This window comes from Parasteatoda tepidariorum, chromosome 2 (assembly GCF_043381705.1).
Source record: "Parasteatoda tepidariorum isolate YZ-2023 chromosome 2, CAS_Ptep_4.0, whole genome shotgun sequence".
Lineage (NCBI taxonomy): Eukaryota > Metazoa > Arthropoda > Arachnida > Araneae > Theridiidae > Parasteatoda > Parasteatoda tepidariorum.
This window is the reverse complement of record NC_092205.1, coordinates 35284963-35306936: the sequence shown is the minus strand read 5'-3', so window position 1 is coordinate 35306936 and position 21974 is coordinate 35284963. Positions and strand designations below refer to the sequence as shown.

General features: G+C 29.0%; 1 protein-coding gene across 2 annotated transcripts in view; it reads right to left on the bottom strand.

Annotated features, from left to right (window-relative positions):
• The window catches only part of LOC107437091 (thymocyte selection-associated high mobility group box protein TOX), a 209125-nt gene that overhangs the window by 29409 nt on the left and 157742 nt on the right, over nucleotides 1-21974 (bottom strand). For both annotated transcript variants that reach the window (XM_016048981.3, XM_016048980.4), the window contains exons 3-5: nucleotides 3175-3288; nucleotides 1760-2124; nucleotides 589-919 (exon numbers count right to left, since the gene is read on the bottom strand). In XM_016048981.3, coding sequence (XP_015904467.2) covers nucleotides 589-919; nucleotides 1760-2124; nucleotides 3175-3288 — 810 coding nt within the window. The remainder of the gene's footprint in view (nucleotides 1-588; nucleotides 920-1759; nucleotides 2125-3174; nucleotides 3289-21974) is intronic.

Here is a 21974-nt window from a genome sequence, read left to right as displayed (position 1 = left end):
TAGCCTTTTGAGCCTAACCCAGAAGATAAGAGAACTCCTGGATCAAGCATTGAAACAAACTAGTCTTCGTGGAGAACTTTTTGATGGAACTAACCCGAATTTGCGTTAAACGGCTAGAAAGACGGCAAAGTGATTCTAACCCATAATTCGTCTACCACTGAGGATGTTTTACATCAGCACTGTAGTCGGTGCGAACCGGGAGCAGAATTCCTATCAACTAGCCAATTATTGGAATTCGAACTTGGGTCACCTCATTGGGAGGCGAATGCTCTATTCCTTGAGCAATCCAATACCTTCGAGAAGTAAGAAAATCCTCGCACGGGTTACATTAACGAGAAATCCAATCCCTTAGTAGTTCGAAAGTTGTGACATCTTTATTATTTTTCACTCACTGCGCAGTTTATGCTTGTTAAGCCTGACTACAAAATTCTTCCGTGCAGAGGCCTTCTCTCCTCTACAAGGTGGCTCCCAACAACACCCATTGTAAATATTATGTCTATTTTAAAGAAGCAATTTAGGCTCTGTTTATGATTTTTTTTTAAACTTTCATTCCTAATTTTGATTGATTCAAGCATAATAACTACTTACTTGAGACAAATGTCCGCTATCATCGCTATCCTCACTAGTTTCAAGACCGGGAGATGTGTGATTAGAGCCGGGTGGTGATGATCCCACTGACCCGGGCCTCTGATGTCTAGGTCCTCCAAGCTGCAGAGCCAGCATAGGTGAAGGCGGTAGAAGTTGCTGGTGATGATGCTGTGGGTGCACAGATGGATGGTGTGGGTGAATGCCCATGTTGTGGTGTTGAGGAACTTGGTGGAGATGTTGCTGTTGTTGGTGTTGCGCGTGCTCCATGTGGAGATGTGACTGTGGCATTGGCCCATTAGGGTAACTTGTAGGAATTGCATATTGTTGGACACTGCGAAAAAATATTTCCTTGTTTTATTATGCGAGTATTAAAGTAAGAAAAGTTATAATTTTATGATATTATAATTGCAATATATATTCTCATATCGAGTAGTTATAATGGTTATATCGAGATTATTTACACATTTAAAACAGGATTAAAAGCATCCCTTTCTTATTTTGATTGCCAGATGAAACTGAAAACTATTTTTAATAATAATCGCCTTTTAAAAGAAATTTTTTTTCAGTTTCACCCGAAAATCAAACTTATTCTATGCTTGGCTGCGTTTTTCAAGGCTCTGTCGCTAAGGAAAATAAAAAAAGCCACAGTTTAAATGCCTTACACTCGAAGAGCAAAGCGATAATTTTAAGCTATATATATTATGTTGCCGTGAAGAATTATCTGGGCTTTAAAACTGACAAATAAATTAAATATTTTAAAAGTTATTAAACTTTTTAATAAATCGCCAATTTGGCGATATTTTTCCACAAGTGAAAATTATCAAAATCGCTGCCTTATTCTCAGTTTCAGTAAATTTTTATGAGCCCAGATAATGCAGCACTGGCGTAAGTTTTTAAATATTAAAATATTAGACGACACACGCTTTTAATTTTCACAAAACTGTGACTTTTCTTCATACTGACGTTTCGAGCCATTTTCAAAATAAGCATAGACAGTGTAGGCTTTAGACGGTCTAAACTTGACCTAATAGTTATGAGTAACTGTTGCAAACTCACATCAGTTATGAAAATAGTATATTATTCGTGAAAAAGCATTTCACATGTCAAGGAAGCCTTTGAAAAACAGACTTAACCTTTTGAAAATGATTCTGGGCACTTATAGACTACTTACTGAAATTGCACAGATTGTTGTGGAATCATGTTGCCAGGAGCTATCTGCAACATATACATATCACCGGGATGAGGATTGCCATAATGCTGTTGTTGTTGCTGTTGCTGCTGCTGTTGCTGAAGCATGTGGGGCGAATGATGGTGTTGGTGCTGATGATGTGGAGAACCAGAAAAAGAAGTCATCATTGTCGGTGGTGAAGGTGCCGTCGTGACAGTTGTCATAATTGCACCTATCCTTTCCATTCCACTTCCAGATTGACTACAAGGGCTAGGAGACATTTGGGGAGGAGGAGACATAATGTGCTGTTGCTGGTTGTTGTTAGGAGACTGTTGGGGTTGTGTCGATTGTTCTTGATGGCTCAGCGGCTGTTAAGGAATAAAAATAAATTATGACTAATTTGTGAAGAAATATAATGTTACAACGCTAATTGTTATGTTTTAATGCAATTATTTTCAGATCTCTAAAAGGATGCCAGCATTTTAAGACTTAGCGGTATTTAATTATAATTAATGACGATTAAAGTTATTGAGAGATGCATGGAAAACTTAGTAAAAACCCTGTAAAAAGATATGATAAGACAAAATGACTACTTGAAAGTTTAAAAGCATCATGACATCTTTTCAGCACCTTTTATTAATAATTTTTTTCGGATAATTATGACGTAAAATACGAAAATGTTTTTTAGTCTCAGGCGTTGTTTCTTTATTTAACCCCAAACATTTATATTGGAAGATAATTCAGACTGAAACAAGATTTTCAGATGAATCGAAAGAAATAAGGCAGTATTTTTTATTTATTTATTTTTAGATTTCATGATTATTTTTACCACATTAAATTGATTTTCAATTAATCCAAAATTCACTAACATTTCAAGTATTAAACCTTTTTTTTCAAGTATAACCCTGATACTGATCGAATTAATCGAACTTAGATTAGATTTAAATAAGAGTTTAGATTCAAGTAAAATGTTTACTCAAAACAACTTAAAATACCTTGACTCAACTTGAATTGAGTTTTAACTTTAAAATAAACCTAACATTGCATTAATGCAATTCTCAGTTACTTAATAAATAATTTAATAAGATTTTACATCGCTTTGAACTATTATCTATATACTAATATACTATATGTAGCAACACTACTGCTAATTAAAATCAAATTATTGTACTATTAATATTGAATTTTTAATGTGTAAGCTAAAAACTTACTATAAAATCGTCGATATATAATGCGATAGATAATATTAAATTTTGTTTCTTTTCTAAAGATAGCATTATAAGAAAATTAAACGATGCAAACACACAAATTAGCAATAGTGTTAAATCTTTAAATAAAATATCCTATGAAGTGTCGTGCAAGTGTTTCAGATTAATGTATGCTTGAAAAAGCGTTCGAATTAAAGGAATAAAATGTACCTGTGTAGAGCCATATACATCACTAGAATTAGTATCACTGCTTGGTGTTGTAGGGGGTAGATTAATTGGTGGAATGTCAAATTCTTCGTCACCAAAACTTGGCGTATGGAATGTCTACAAAAAACAAATTTAGAGTTTAGGTTAGCGAGAAGTTTATAACAGTAAACTTAGATTAACAATATTTTTGAATAAAATTTCATTTCAGAATAAAAACAAGTGATGTCGATTTATATGGAATCCGGATAAATTACCGCTAATAGTTCACCATTGGGCATCTCAATATTGGAGGTATTAATTTTCAAAATTACTTAAAATTAATTATATTATTAGTTAAACTACTACAGTCAACTCCAAAAGAGAAGCACTGCGATTAGCTTTTGATCTAATATTTCTATTTCTGGAACAAAATTGCGGCATCTTGGTCAGGAAGGTACTCTAAAGAAATGTAAATTAATAAAAAAACATACTTTCCATGAGTATACTATTTTTTACGTGTTCATATTCTTAACCCTCAAAGCAAATAGGAAACACAATCTAAAACATTTTTGCCATATATTTGGAATAAGTTGCGCCAATTTAAAAAAAAAAAAATTCTGCAGAATGCAATAAGTATTAATTCTTACTTTTTAAACTTTTATTTGCAATTTTCTCGAATCATTTTTCTTTCCTTCTTTTTTGCTTTACTAATCAACTTTATATTCAAACAAATTAATTTTGAAAAAAGATATTGAATTGTTTCTGATAGTAATAAAATTAATAAAAAAGCTTATTTTAAATAAAAATAACACTTTATTATGTAAATAAAATTTTAATGTAATTTTTTCGAGCCGTTCAACTAGTACAAACCGGTAACCATGGTGTCCAACCAGAATGCATGTACTTTCTCCCATTGTGTCAAAACTTTTCGGGGTCTAATTTACTTCGTTTACACCAAGTGCAATTTATGACGATAAATTATAGCGATAATGCTAAACAGTATTTCACCTAATTGTCGTCTACTACGAAGGCAAATAAACTTTCCAGTCAAGCCGAGCAATGATATCATCGTGTATGTTTCTAGTGAGCGAAATTAACTTTTAGTTACAAGAAAGAAAATTTTTGGAACCTTTTCTTGTCTTAATGCTACTTAATCAAATTGTTCTCAATCTTTACAAAAACAAACTCTTATAAATACAACTATTTAAAAGGCATAATTATTAATAAAAGAACGATGACAATAAGTTTGATCAAAAAATTTTTAATAAATAAAAATAACAAAATAAACAATTTTTAAAAAATTTATAAAATAAAAGAGTTAAGTATTGATGTGATATCTAAGTGTAAATGGTTATGTAGCAAATTTTTAGCATAAAAATCTAGAAAAGTATATATTTACAACCTTAAAATTTTTGATTAATTTACTTCTGTTAAATGGTAAAACCAGAGGTGGTTTAGTCCCAGGTATAAAGTGAAGATCAGGTGGCCATAAATGACCATCACCCAGTGAAGTCGGTATTATTTTATTCTGATTTCTAACGTGTTTGTGGTTGTATGACGTGGGCGACGATACATCACCGCCGTGGCTTAGTCACAGGTGCCCACTGTGTAATGATAAGAGAGTAGCAATTCTGGCACTTCTGAGGATAATGGGAAAAAGTTAAAAAAATTGTTTATAAATATAAATGCCGTGATTCAACACTGTAAAAAATGAAATGTTCGCGACTACAAACTGATAGTTTAAGCTGAACAAAGTGTTTTGCATTGCACGATGGCAGCCAAAATGCTAAACAATACATATCCTAAGCTAAATACAAACTGAATTCAACCTAATATATATTTTTTACATCATAACTTCATCACATAGTTTTTTTTGGGGCATTATATCCAGAAATAATGAAATTGACATTGATATTGCAGACAACAATTAATAGTAAGAAAGTAATTTAAACCCAATTTATAGTATAATACTAAAACGCCCAAAATTGATAATAATTTAGTGATATATTAAAACCCGTTTGCAAATTTAAATTGAGTAAGAATAATACAATATACAACAACCAAAACTTTTAATACATAATTGAGTAATATTGCATCATTAACTCATAAAATTCAAAATAAAATACTCAAAATTCGTGACTAGCAGTTGTTAATTATTCCAAATAACCGGTATGTTTCACATTCATTAAGCGTTTAAGTGTTACTTTTTTTAAAAAAGAACAATAAATCTTACGTATAAAATAGCCCTTTAATGAATAATAATAGAATCAATAAGTTAAATTTTAAATAATAGATCGTTTTTAACCAGGAAAAAACGTAAGAAACAATGATATGTCCTTGTTGGAGTATCGTAAAACTTCTTGAAGGTTCAAGACAAGCAACGAGGCCAAACGAAGGTCAGGAGCAATTAATATCGTTTACAAGAAGTGTGTATTTATGATCACGCCATCTATCTACACACGAGAGAAAAAACAATTTCCAAGAATAAACCGATATCTTTGTATCAGATTTGTAGCCTGAAACGAAAGAACAAAGTATTCTTTTCCAGAAAATAAACAGATCGCGTTGTTAAATCAAAAAAACCTTTTTTATGATAGTTCCTCCAAGAAAATAGCAGTTCCTCCATGTTTGATCTTGTTGCAATAACGTTGAAACATTGTTTAAGTCTATTTGGTACAATAACTGAGTTTAATTATCTTTTTTCTCTAGCTCCCCTAGGATAGTGCTTATGAAACTATCTATTGTATTATTTTATGAGTAATTCGCGTGATTCGGCTCAATTTTAAGTTTAGTTAGACTAAGGGTGGAGTTGTGAAACCTATCAATATAGACCGAGGCCATTTATGTTTGTTATTACATAATTTAAATTATAACTTATAAAAAAAGGAAACCTGTAATCTTTTGATATATATCACCACATTAAAAAAAAATTTATTTTTTACTCTTCTTGGCTTTTTTAATTATATAAACTTTTTATGAAAAATGTGAAGCAATCGGTTAAAAATTACACGACAAATAAAAATAGTTATTCTAAGTAAAACACAGTAATTTTAAATAGATATTCTTTCGGAATTTTAAATCGATTCCGAGATGTGAATTCCGTTCGAAGAATTACAATGACTATCATAATACAAGCAGTTTGCGGATACATTGATAAATATTTGATTTCTGAAGAAAAAAACTTTCAATAACTTTTTCATTGGGAGATAACTTTTATAATTGAGAGAAAAGTATTTTAGATTCACATAATACATTTTAAAAAGTTAGTAAAGATAATAAGAATAATAATTAATGTTTAGAATTTTCGATATATTTCTGACTAATCTCTTAGTACCGTGGAATTAAGAGATTAATCAGCATGCTATTAAAGATGCAACTACATCATTAAAGATGAAACTAGATTTATTCGAAGGATTTAAATTCATAAAGTCATTATGATTTTAGAGAAAGTGCGTTTCTGTAACTAAATTTGTAACATAATTGATATTTAGACAAATTATCGATTATATATGTTAGATAGGCATCACGAATCTGTAAGGGAAATGAATGTGAACTACAATTAAATTTATGATAATGCACCGTCACATAACTAGGGAACAGGAAAATTGTAAAAAACTTTAAATGATATAATTAATTATTGTAAATTGTAAAAAAAAAATTAAAAAAACGGAAAATTTATGTCAGCAAAGTTGCCAGAGATAATCCTTATGCTAAGGAAGAAAAAAAAATATGTTGACGGAAATTGTCTGTAGCAAAACACTACGGAAAATATTTGTACACAATCGGATATTTTCCGTAGATCAGGCTTCAGTAGAGAAACTCGCCTAGATGGAAGCTGCATATCCTCTGGTTTGCATAGCGAAACAGATTTCGAAAATATTGATTAGTTTCTTAATTATTTCATTTTCTGCTCGGTTTTCAAGGTATCGAAAACCATCTTGTTTGAGCGAATCGTCGTAGAATTTTTATTACTTTTTATCGCTAAATCGGGATTCGAACACAAGACCTTCCAGGCTAACTCCTTCACCAACATTTAAGCTGTTTGGCATCTGTTTCAACGGATCAAATTATTTGTAGCCGCTTTGATCTCCAATGTTTTTCATGTTCAAAACTGGAAAAAAAATCTGTACCCAACAGATACAATCTGTATCAATTGTTACAGATTTCATTTTTTAACATAAAAAATGTAGATTGCGATGTAGTTTAATTTGTTGCAGTTGCATTTGAGCCAGCGACACATTGTCCAAATAAAGATCTTCCAACAACTAACAACGTGTTGATATTGGTACAAAAGAAATTTTAATTTTGAAAATAAATAAATAAACACAATTACCCTAATGTAATATAATGGGTCTAATTTTTATACGTGATAAAAATCAAGTAAATATTACTAAAACTTCAAACGAAGAAGATTCCCAGTATGTATGGGAAATAGATGGTATCGCCAAACAAATACACGAAGTACGCTGTTTTCCTCTGCCGTAATAGTTTTATTATTTATTGCAGTAATAAACAATCGTTCATCAATGGGTAAAATTGAAGAACAATGCTCTGCTAATTTAAGCAAATATGGAAGCGATTTAAAATACTTTATATAGTAGATTAAAAACGATAGGAGAAATACATCCAACAATTTATTGAATTGAGAAGCAAGCAGGGTAAAAACGTAGATCGTGACTGGCATAATACTGTAAGCGTGATCAAGACAATGTATTTATCTTCACTTTTCTACTGGTAAAAAAAAAGTAGTTTTCTTAGTTTCGGGCATCGTATATCAAAAGAAGGAATATTAAAGTAAGATCATTATCTGGCAAATAGATTATTAGATTGGCGATAATTTTGGCAAATGCCAGGTATATAAGTTGTTACAGATTTTTGTGAAAACAATCGACAGAGTATTGTGGGATAAATTTTGAGAATTCTTTAGTCCTCTTTTAATGTTTGGAGGTTCTGTATTCAAACGAAATAACGCATTTTTGTAATTAGGATCATTTGTAATTAGGAACTGTTAGGATCTGTTACACTGTTAGAATTTTCATTCCAAAACTACTATAAAATAACCGGCATCAGTATATCTATCTAATTAACAGTAAAATTCAGGATAAAGAGAACATTTTTTACCTTTACAGTTTTGGAACAGTTTACAACTAGTATGGTTAAAAAACTATGGATACAAAACTATACGGGTTTTTTGAACAATTTACAACTAGCACGGTTTCTAAAACCGTAAAAAAAAGAAATTTAACTGGGCATTGGAGCTATGCTTTTGATTAGGTAATGAGCATTGGAGTTAGAGTGTAGTTGAGCTGTGTTTTGTAGAACGAATCGAGGAGTTTAATTTAATAATTTAATCTGGTTGTTTCTTCTATGTATGAGATAATCTACAAAACTTAAAAATAGGGAGAACAGTAACAGAAAAAAAACAGAGCAATATTTTTATGGCATTCTGCATAATTTTTTATTTTTATTTTTGTTTTGTTTCGAGAATTAGCCTTTTTTTACTTAATTTATACTTAAACATTCGAAGGGGTTTTTTAATTTTTGAGGTGAAATTACGAAAAAATGTTGGTAACAATTTTGTGAGCAAAAGTATTTATAGAATTCATTTATTCTTTTTAAAAATTATACTTTCTGACTATATAGTTGAACAAATGAAACTTCAAGCAAATAAGATTTAATAAATTTAATTATTAGGCAAAATTATTAGATTAATTAAACAAAATTAAATTATAGCAGAATTGTGATAGACATTTAAAACAAAATTACATGAATCAGTAAAGCGAAATTATTATTAAACTATCTGGAAAAAATATTAAATTAACAATAGTATTTGTTAATTTCTTGCGTTAAAATTTGTTTCCGATTATTGTAAAGGTAACAGGATGAACTTTTCGAAAAGAATTTTGTGGGATAAATTCCCAACATTCTTCGATATTTTCTTTTTTAAAATATACACCGGTTTCGTGCTCTAATTCTAAAATGAAATTCCTCTAGCTTCAAAGGTGTTTTATACGGCTAACATCATTGTATAAAGTGACTTAGAGATTTATTACACTTCCTTACTAAAGTTTAGAATAAATTCTTCTTCCAAAGCCTTAAATGTTGAGCTTTCAAAAGGTATACAAAAATAACTCTAAATAAAAATGTTAACTTTCAGTTTAAATCTTTGCAATGAAGTTTTCGAAAACTTTCAAAATTATGGGTAAAAATATATTATATAAACCGTTACATGTAAGATACATTATAAAACTTAGTTCGTAATTATAATATAAAAATATATATCTGTTCAGTAGTGAAATGTTCAATTTCTTGTTCAATAATGAAGAAAAAAATAACCTAAATTATTTTCTTAGTACAAAATACATGAGTTTAAAATAAATTGTCACTTAAAATATTAATACTTTCTAATAAGTTTATCAATTATTAACTTTTTGACATTTAAGTCATAAATAAGTTTTGGTAAATTTATCAGAAAAAGGTAAAATATTATCTATATTTTCATCTTGGCTTATCAGGTAAAATTTAAAATCATTTTGTTATTCAAAACATTATCATTTTCTGGTAAGTTAATCAGGTAAAATATTTTTACCATTAAAAACATAATTAATATTTTCTGGAAAATTTATCAGGTAAAGTCTTTTTTTGTCATTAAAAGCATCATTATATTTAAATAATCATATATCGGTTTTAAAAAAATCAATTTATTGTACGTCCAAATGTGAAAAAATAAATTACAAAATAAATTAGCGTTAAAACAAAATTCATGAATTTTTTTTAAAAAATATGCTGTATATGTAATAGTTTTTGATGTTTTACATGCAATTTTGAGCTTTTCACTATACTCAATAATGAGCTTTATTTCTTTAAGAGCTAATATGACACATTTTGCTTGTTCTTTAAACCCCATTCTTTTACAGCGATTCGCATTGTATGCTATATTCATTTTTATTTACGCATTTAAAGCTAGGTCCGTTTTATTAACAACGCTTTATGAGCCATGTCCATTTTCTTAATACACATTTTGCACTATGTTCAAAACAAGAATCTAACCGACGATTTATAGCGCAACGCCTTAGAGGTCTACTTAATCTTATAAAGCTCAGTTGTTATTTCGCTAAATGACTTGCTTATAACAGCATAAAAAAGTATTGATTGTTGTTTAAATTTCATGGATATTATCTATGAAATTTAGATATTAGATATTATAGTCTCATCTACTAATCAGTTTGATTTCTTTAAAATAAAACACGTAGTTAATTTAAAACATTAAAAGTTAAAATATTATCAGATTTTTTAGATAATAACGACACAGAACCCATCTCAACAAAATGCGCCAAATAAAACGATGCCAAACTATTTGTGGTCAGACGTCGATTAAAGAAAATGAAGCGAGCATTTAATGTAGACTTGCACAAATTACAACCTGCCGCAGCAGGTGTATTAATCATATGAACAGGATTCTCTTCACTCATATGTTATTACACAAATCCAGGTATTTATTTCAAATGCAAAACCGATAATTTAGCGGACCACGCTTTCCCCGGGCGACACCCACAGTTGATTTTAAAACGTTCCATTTTTTATTTATTGTGATCGTAATCTTTTATTTCTCATAGCAAATAAAAGTTTTTTGATGTGAGGGTGAGATTTTTAAGACTTGCCTGATAAGAAAATTACACTAAAAGTGATAAAAATAAAAAAACGCACAAAAANAAAAAAAAAAAAACCAAAAAAAAAAAAAAAAAAATTTAAAAAGAAAATAAGCAGATTTTGAAATATTTTAAGGAGACAGATGTTCCATTTATGATAATTCAAATTGATTACTATTATTTTTATTACTGTTATTACTGTTTCAAGTGTATTTATTGGGTTAGATTAGAATGGAGTACAGAAAATACTTTCATCTATTGTCTTAAAATTCTTAGCTCCGACTGTAGATATTGAGTCAGGTTTGTTTAAATAAAAAGTTTTCAAGTATATAAAAAATAAGCGAGTCAGTCTTCTACAAATTAATTACTTAAAATATAACTTCTAATAACTTCTTAATAAGTTCTTTAAAAACTTCGAGAAATGAGTAAGACAGTTAAACATCTTGAAATGAATTTTGATAACTTGCATAAAGACGTTGCTCAGTTTAAAATTTTGAAATGCAATTTTATATACTCTAAAAATTACCTAAATAGTTCTACAAATTGAAATAAGTTTTAATAATTACTACAAATCAGCTAGATCGGTAAAAATTTCGAAATGCATTTAAAGTAACATACAAAGAATTTAGTTAGTTAAAAATTGAAATAAGTTTTAATAACTTTTACAAATGTGTCAGAACATAATAAAAAAATTTTAATAAGACTTCTTTAGAGGAAAATGTTAAAAAAAATTATTTTGCTTTCATAGCATAAACTGTTTTGCCCAACTAATACCTGTTTTTAATACAGAGCAAAATAATGATAAAAAAAATTCTCAACATAATTTTTTTTATTTCAATAGATATCATTTAGGAATCACTTTTTTTACTTAAAAAATGGAAAGAAAGAAATAGAACATAAAAAAAACTAGTTTTCAGAAAAAAATTCTTTTTCTGAAGTTGTACACAAAGGAAAAAAATAAGGTCAAAAATACCAGAAAATGATAAAATATACGTGTTGTTACTCTATGAGAACGCCAAAAAAGCTCGGTAATTTTTACCAAAGTGCTTAGTTAATGATTTTGGTAAAATTAACAATAAAATATATTTTTATAGTAAATAATGGAATTTGACAAAAGTGGTAAAATTTGGACAAATTTATAATGATACCTTAAGTCATAGCATAAAAAACTAGGTAGTTGGTTAAATTTAATTTTCCGTTTTGTATTTTTATCAAATGTGTGGTAATACGAACTATAATTTTTAAAACCAATATTTCCGGTAAAACATTACCATACAAACGGAAATATTATTTGTTGAATGGTTTAAATCCCGTATATTTCCTTTTTTCTTTTTTTGTTAAAAGAATTGCATTTTTATGTCATTACCATAATGTACGCTAATTTTACCAGAATTTTATACTCTATGAAGAAATTCAACTCTTACTCTACACCACAATAGTAATGGTACAAACAGAATGGCAACACTAAATTGATGACATTTTTGAGGTGGTTTAAAGAAAGACGTAGTATACATTATTTTTGAAATTGTATGATAGAGTGGTATAAAAGAATTTTCAAAATGGTATTTTTGAATGGTAAAAATGGTATAAAACACCAAAATGAAGAAAAAAAATATAAAAAATATTTTTTTCGGAAACGTGCTAAACGTAACAAAAGCAAAAAAATTCTAAAACAATTTTAGCTAAACATCAGAAACAATTCTTTTAGAAATTTATATTATCGCTAAATCGAAGGAAAATATTTATTAATTTCAAAAATTTCATTCCGGTGTGAGAAACTATAAAACATGCCCAGTTACTCGATCCCCATTTCTGTAACTTAACGATTCTGTTTTTCGCCCTTTTGTAAAATTTAAAATATTTTTATAGGCGCATTGTTTTTTACTAAACAACACGAAACTTTTTACATTACTCAATAAATAATTAATGAATCGACTGCCTCTATTTAATATGTATTTTGAAAAATGAAAGTGCTTATTAGTCTAATTAATACCAAAGGTAACAATTTTTCAAAAAACAATCTATCATCAAAATAGTTCACATAAAGAATTTTTTAAATTACCAATTTTCTTAATTTCATTTTACGAACAGTAAAAAAAGCTTCGAATTTATACTTAATTACTTTAAAAACAACCAATAACAGCAAATTAAACCGATATTTCTTAAAAATATTTAATTAAAAGATGGAATACTAATTATAAAAATTCCATCATGAGCACTCCCTAATTATTTCATTTCAGTTAATTACCCAGAGATCCCGTCAATATTTAAAACTGAAATACATTTAGTACCTCAATTAAAACTAATCACCATAATTAATTAACGCGGGATCTCCATCGTTCGACTCATTGGACGAAATTCCAAACGAAACATTTTAATCAGCCAATTACAGCAAAAGAGAATTTATGAAGAAGAAAAAAATTTTAAATTTTCTGCGTCACCCCCTCCTCAATTTTGTCATTAAATTTATGAATCGCAATTAGACATTTGTTTCTAAAAGATTTTTATTTTTATGTAGTTAAAGAACAAGAACTGAAAAAACGAGGGTAAAATTTTATGTGAGTTTTATACGTCCTCTTCGATGATTATTAAAGACAAGAGAAATATTGTTGAGGGGAAAAAACTAAGCAGGAATGAAAATCCAATTAAGTTAAATACACGTCAATTGGCTTACATTGTTTACATCATTACGTGTTAGTGCTGCCAAAGAATAAAATACAAATAACTAACTTATTTTAAGAGATAAGAGGGAAGATGAAACGAAAGAGGGAAAAAAAAAACTTATGTTCGTCAAGCACTATGTCGTCGTAATTAATTTCTACTCTATTAGTTCATTAATAAAAGAGCTTTTCTTTGAATTCTCCAGAGAGAAGCAATTAAAAAGATCGTTTCAAACAAGGTTTGGTAATAGAGTTCAGATACTCATTTAAGAAAACACAATGCTTAAAAGTATGAAAATAAGTACATTATAATCTCTTAGATTTATATTAGATGTTGGATATTGCTTAAAGTAAATTTTTTTCCTTCCGTTATCGAAATTGATTATTGTTTTCATTTTCTCATAATACAAATAATTTATTGTTGTAACCTTTAGCTATTTAGAACATAATTATACTTCCACTGATGAAGTTTATTAAGATCTTTTCTATATTGTCTAAACGCTTACTGCAAGGGTGATTTAACTTTTGTCTCATAAAAAAATAAAAGCTATTAAGTTGATTTATTTAATTTAAATAAAGATATTGTAAGTAAATTGAGAGTAAAAGTTGCAATTATTACTTAAGTCTTAAGCAATTGCTACGTACAGTAGAGCCTTAATTATTCGAAATAATGGGGACCAATGATACTTCAGATAAGAGGTTTTTTCCTGTTAATTATTGAATTTCATCGAAAACTATGAAAATCAAGCTGAATTGCACAGATGGATTTCGATAAATTCTACGCTTAATTTCTGTACAAATTAAGTTTCTGACTTTTTTATTATTTTATTTTTAAATTTTGCTCTGAGAAAATTTAGATGTAAGTAATAATTCATAGCTCACAATGTTTTTGTTTTTTTCATAATTGTACTATCAATGGAACGGTAATATTATATTCGAAAATATTACTATCAATAGGAAATTTTAAAAAAATGTTTCTATCAACTGTACTGTATTAAACCTTTGAGAAAATTGTACCAATCTTTAAACCTTACCAATATTTAAATCTATTCAAACTTCTACTATCAATTGTAGAGTTTTATTTTCCATCAGTTTTAATTTATTTAATTATTTTTAGTTTTTTTAATTATGATATCAATCGTACCACGTTGTAGTTTTTCAAAATTATACAATCAGGATTAAACTTAATTTTGATTCGATTAGCAATGCACAATTAATTTTAATTTTTGTCTTAATATTTTTAAATTGTATTATCAATATTATCTTCATATTTTTTTAAAACAAATTGTACTATCAATTGTCTTAAATTTTTTATTTCTTTGAAAATTTAAAAATTAATATGAAATTACGCTCCTTAGCGAATCATTTTTATAAAAATATTGCATTGCTTTATAAATTTCATCATTGATTTCCGAACATGAATGAAATTTTCCAAAATAGTTTGCGAAATGTACAAAATTTAAAAACCATTTTTAATGTATTTGATATAGTAAATGCGAGTATAACTTTTTAATGCTTTTCTATTTAAAAGTAAACAACCGCAGAAAGCTATTCAAAAAACAAAGTCAAATTTAATGACAACATTATTTTACACATAAATTAGAAAATCTTTTTCCATCGTATAAACTAATAATTGTTGAATTAGAACATACTACAAGGAAAACCAGCATATTTTCGTGTAACTAATTCTGTTCTAATTTGAATCGTGATTTAATTTCAAGTCTAACATAACAAAAACTACGGAATAATAAATAAATACAAACGAAAAAAACAGTTGTTGTTTATTGTTGATTACAAAATAAATTAATAGATAATCGATCAGAAACGAATAAGGTTGTAAGCATGGAAACAAAGCAATTTAGGCCTAATATCAGGAATTCGAATCTAAACAACATAACAATTACCCGAAAGATTTCCGCTCTAGTTATCAATTGTTTTGAGTGCTTTTGGAATTTCAATTCAAAGCTATCATTATAAAGTAATTTTGAAATAAAAATTTCAATAGTTAAAGAAAATTTTATGATTGAAATTTTAATGCAAGTGTGGAATTTGTAATTCTTTATTATATTTCCTGCCATTTCCCATACCGTAGTCTAAAATACCATAGTAAGTATAACGTTAAATGAATCTAAATTTCCACATTTAATTTTTTTATAAATACATCTTATTCAATAAACAGTTAAAACGGTTTTTGATTAAATTCTGTATTCGAAATACACTGTACATTATCAAAGTACGGTATAAAGTAAACCGGCACTTTGGGTGCACCAGTCGTAAAATCTTTTTTACCGAAAATAATATACCGTAATTTTTACAGTAATATTTATTTAATTAGAGTGATTAAGTTATTTTACTGTAATTATTATATTAAAAATTACGGTACAGCAAGTTTTTTGTTCAGTAACATGTTCCGGTAGAAATGTATTTTACGGTAAAAAGAACCGGCACCTTGAGTATCGGTCACTTTTACCGTAATTTGAACAGAAATTTTTTACAGTATATGGAATAAGTTACAAACATTTCATTTAGTTTAATAAAGTTATGTAGTAGTTCTGACTTTACAATTTATAATTATACTATAAATACTTTAGATAAATGATATATTATCAGTTATTTAATAAATTAGATAGGGTAGAAGATAGTCACATTAATGTATTATTGATTTGCCAATAAAAGTGTGTTTTTTTTCTCCATTTTAAAAAACCATAAGCGCCGCTGTAGTTTTTGAGTTTTATACTTAACGTTACATTTTGTTTTGCTACGCAAAAACTATAAAAATTATTTTAAACTTGAAATAACGAATGTGAATAGAAAAATGTAAAGTTCGATGGAATAAAAAAAAATTCTACGTTCGCTTATTGATTCGAGAATTATATTAACTATTAAACTTTAGTAAGAAAAACTATGCGGTCGGTCAATTGTATTACAAAAAATGCAACTACAGGGTTGAAATGTGTGTTGAAAAGCGCATTTTTATTCATTAACTGAACACTATTTTTTTTTCGAAATTAATATTTGTTGTAAACGCATCGCTGTACTATTTTTCGAGAATTTTCTTTCACCTGTTATTTTAAGGAATGAATATTTATCCATTGTTGTGGAAAGTTTTAACTATTTATCTTATCGCTGACTAAATCTTACATATACAAAAATAAATTTAAAGACTTAATTCAAGAGAGATATTCATTGTTTCCGATTTGAACTGTTATAATGATGCATAACGATTAACATGCATCATTCTTATCGTTATGCATCGTTAACGAGAAGTTTTAATTTGTTTCTACTTATTGTATTACATAATCTGCAAGCTTAATTTCTGATAATTTTACAAATTCAAGTAATTGTTCATATCGTTAAGCTTAACATACTATAAATCATACACGTTTTTGAAAAATATGGACTTTTAATTTTAAAAAAATATGATAAATGAGAATAAACTATGTGCGAAGCGAGCAGAATCGAAGCCTCCTAGTAAAAAAAGCCTTCAGTTGAATTTCGTATTTGCATTAGATTTCTCTTTCGTTTTAGCATAAAATTACCACTTTAACAATACTGTAATTTCTAAATTAATTTAATACCGTAACTAGATAAAAACTTAAGTTCAGAACTTGAAAATAGCACAAAAGAAATTTTGATAACTAAAATCGTATTGCTTTTTAAGACGCTTAATTTTGAATACAATTACATAAATGTTAGCGAGGAATTTTAATTGTAAGCTTGTAAAAGGATTTTTGGATTTCATAATAATAAGTATTCCAATATATTTAATTTTTATTTTGCAAAACCATGATAATACATATAGAATTAGTCTGTCTCACAATGGTCCCGTAGTGGACTAATCATTAAGACACGGGTGCATCAGTAGATATGGTCAGTGTACGGATGGGTGACCACTTGAATCAGTCTGCGAAGGAACCGAGGGTGTGCGGTATTGGTCCTCATTAAAACGTTCTACCGTAAAGTGCTCTATTTCACACGCAGATAGTCAAGCCACGGAAGTGGGGTTGCTCACCCCTCTTCAGAAGATGAAAATTGTGAAGGAGTGCCTTCGGACGATTATTCACTGGGATGTTTCCCAGAACCGTCGCCAAAAGCTCATTGTGCAGCTCTAGTGCGGCGTAAATAAACAATAACTACAACTATCTCATAATGAAAAGTACCTCATAAATAATTTGTTATCAGCTTCTTTTTTATTCCGCTCATTTCCATTCAAACAACAATATTTTTACTTCTTAAAATGTACTGTCATAACATAAAATATTTTACTGCATACCAAAAGATATTTACTAATCCGCAGGAGATTTTTCATCATAGAATATTTATCACTATATCAAGAATCCTTTACTATACCATTAAACCATATGATTTGAGTGAAATTCGTATATAACACACTAATCAATGGAGAGGAAAGCTTAGCAAGCCAGAGTTCCGTCAGACTAATCTTTCTTACTCTGGGCGCTAAAAACTTTTATTACAAAAATCCTTCGTATATGTGGGATTTCACCCTCTCAAATTATTTATTAAATATTATAGATTACATTAAAAGTTTTACTTTGGGACGGGATAGCCTGGTTGGTAGGGCACTGGGTCCATGTCCAAGGGGTCGTGGGTTCGATCTCAGCTGGCCGAAGATTCCCCGTGTAGTAAATGGTGACTGACGGACGTTAAATCTGTCCAGTTACAAAGTTCTCCATGTTCCCATAACAAATCATGCCTCTGGGGTAGTGATCAAGGACTTTCCTTGTCTTCTGGATAGGTTCAAAATTGCTAGGCTACGGAGTTGAACATTAGTAGTCGTAAACCCAAAATTGAGTCGGCTGTTCAACGACGGTTATAAAAATAAAATATATAAGTTTTACTTAAAGTCCTCCACGAAGGCCAATTTCTCCCAATACTTGATGCAGGAGTTCCCTTGTCTTCTGGATTGGGTTAAAACTTACGGAGTTGAATATTAGTAGTCGTAAGCCCAAAAATCAACAACGAATGTTCAACGACGGTTATAAACAAAAAAAAAAGTTTTTCTGACAACATAAGAAGCGTATTAACTTAGTAAATATTATTAAAATCGGAAAAAAAATATAAAGTATTACGTCAATGTTCATTTTGGGTATTAGCTTAGTAAATATTATTAAAATTGGACAAAAAATATAAAGTATTACGTCAATGTTTATTTTGGGGTATTAACTTAGTAAATATTATTAAAATTGGACAAAAAAATATTAAAGTATTACGCCAATGTTTATTTTGGGGTATTAACTTAGTAAATATTATTAAAATTGGACAAAAAAATATTAAAGTATTACGTCAATGTTTATNAGTAGTCGTAAGCCCAAAAATCAACAACGAATGTTCAACGACGATTATAAACAAAAAAAAAGTGTTACTGACAACATAAGAAGCGTATTAACTTAGTAAATATTATTAAAATCGGATAAAAAAATATAAAGTATTACGCCAATGTTTATTTTGGGATATTCACTTAGTAAATATTATTAAAATTGGAGAAAAAAATATAAAGTATTACGTCAATGTTTATTTTGGGGTATTAACTTAGTAAATATTATTAAAATTGGACAAAAAAAATATAAAGTATTACGTCAATGATTATTTCATAAGTAAATTTTAAGTTTTATCATGAGAACTAACGCAAGGAATACATAATGCAAATAATATCGATCTGACTGAAATATATTAAAGAAGGTGTAAGCGAAGGTGCTATGACAGAATCTTTCTTTTCACTGTTTATTCGGACATCACTTCTAATTATATTCACCCTTCAAATATTCACAATACAAAGAATATATTCCTTCTCAAACAATTAATGTATTTCAATTCTAATACGAAAGTATTCTGCAATTAAGAGCGTCTTCTCCTTCAGTTCGCTATCGTCTTTCGACACCCCCAATTTCCAATTTTAACGAACTCCCCCTAAGGGCTGAAAGGCATCCCCTTGATTCTTTTCCCGTTAATAACACGAGCAACATCCCTTCTCTCACCCCTCACCCTTATTCTCATCCCCCAGATTTTCGGCCATCCCTTCATTACCGACATTCCAATTAATCGTAGAAATTCCTTTGTCATTAAGAAATCCGACAACTCAACTCGTCTCTGACAACTTCGCAGTTCGTTGCAAGCAGTGTCTTCCGATTCTTTCGGCATGGATTTTGAGGGAGTTTTCGTCAGGGCGGACCTTTTAAAACGATGTAACTTCGGGTTATTTGTATATGAATTTATATTTGAGGTTAAGAGTTTTTTTTTTTTAAATCTAAAGGAGTTGAAAGAATCTATTTTTGGAGAAAATTATAGATTAAAATGCAAAAACTCTTCTATAAATTGGGTAGTAATTTATAATTCAACATGAATTTCAGAATGTAATTGTAAAAATTCACAAAAAAATCTATATATTTTTATTGGTTTTTATTAATATGTTTAATTTTTATTTACAGGTTAATATTTTTATTTTAAATTTGTAGATTTCTTTAACTAAATTAAAGTTTTGTTATTCGACCATAACACTGGGTAGCAAATTTTTGTTGCTTTTATAAAAATACTTGATCTTACCTAATTTGGGTGTAAAGATTTCAAATCTGAGATTAGTGTTGCTTCTAAAGCTAAAGTATTTTTAAAATGATATTTTCAGTCTATTTTTTTGTGGAAATACAAAGTTTAAATACGTTATATAAAGCTAGGGGTGGTGTAAATGTTTCGACGAACTTCTAGGGGCACATTATCAGGATTACAATTAAGTAGGAACCCATGCCCGGAAACGTCGTACTCGGCTAGGGGATCGTCCTTATTACGAACTGTTCAGAAGCATATGAAGAAACAATTTATAATTGGGAAGTGCCACTAACCCGCATGATGAAATTTCCAATAATAGGTCTTACGCAATTTGAATATTGATGATTGACTGATTGAATTTGACGCAACATTTTATCCCTTGTTTTATATAACGTTTTTAAATTTGTGCATGTGTATTCAAACTTGTATTGAAACCAACATGATATTCCTTACTATAATTACGAATCTTCAGCTACCGATTCAGGTATGCAGTACAGTATTTTATGGAATGTAAAATAGAATAGCAACTTTTTGCTTTCATGTAATTACTTAACGGCAATAAATGTTTTTAAATTATACTGGGGAATACTTTTCTTTTCTTTTCTGTTGCATGCGGAGTTTTTTAACAGATTTTAAATACTTTCCTATAGCTGATTTCAAACTTGCATACGATTCCTAACTCCATGCTTCAGATTTTTTTAAAAGATACTTTTAAAGGCCTGGTTGGTAGGGCACTGGGCCCATGTCCAAGAGTTCGTGGGTTCGATCCCCGCCAGCCGAAGACTCCCCGTGTAGAAAATGTGACTGATGCACGTATTAAATCCGTCCAGTCACAAAGTCCACCATGTTCCCATAACATATCAATACCTCTGGGGGTACTGATCCAGGAGTTTCCTTGTCTTCTGGATTGGTTCAAAATTACAAGGCTACGAAGTTGAACATTAGCAGTTGTAAACCCAAAATTGGGTCGGCTGTTCAACGACGGATATAAGATATAAAAATAAAAATGATACTCTTAGTTTATAGTTTCTACGTGTGCTTTTGAACAGGTTATAATAAGGGTAGCGCCCTTCTATTTTTATTCCCGGTGTTAACATTTCCGGGCATGAGTTTCTCTGCAGTTTTAATCCTGATGATATGCCCAAACTCTCTTAGAAATTAGTCGTACCATTTACGCGATCCCGTGTTTTATACAACGTTTCTAAACGTGTACTTTACGAAAAAGAATAGACTAAAAATGACATTTTTTTTAAAAAAAAACTGGAGCTTTAAGAAGCAAAACTAATCTCAGATTTACATCCGATTAAGGCTATATCAAGTATACATATAAATGAAACAAAAAGTTTGTTCCCCTATGTTACCTAACAATAAATAAGAATAAAAAAATGTCCAGATCTCGATAATTTCAAAGTAAGATAAGACTAAAGGAAAAACATGCAAAATGAGTAAATGAAATATAGAAATATAGAAAAAGAACAACATAACAAAGATGAGATCATCCAATTCGGTAAGAAAGACAAATTTCAAAAAAGAAAAAGAAGATAAAAAATATAGTCAGATTTAATTTTTAATTTTTTTTACCTTTTTGAGTAGTCTGAATTTTAAGGTCGTAAAAAATCAGATAATTTTTAACAAAATATTAAGCTCTATGAACGATTTTCCACATCCCTGTTAACATTGTACTTAGCTTCTTAACATGTTCGAGCTAAAACTATACTTATTCCATTTGGCAGCTTTCTTTAATAATGACTGCACTTAGCTTTCCTATAAACATCTTCAAATTTTTCAACGTGTCTGCAACCACATTTGGAAATGCTCGAATAAGAATTTTGATTATCATTGCTTTTTAAGTAAAATTTCAATTATTTCATAGTGAGGAAATAAAAAATTTTCTTAATTCGAACGTTCCCAGTTAGATTAGTTCCGTTGTTCCAAATTCTTCACGGTTGGAAGG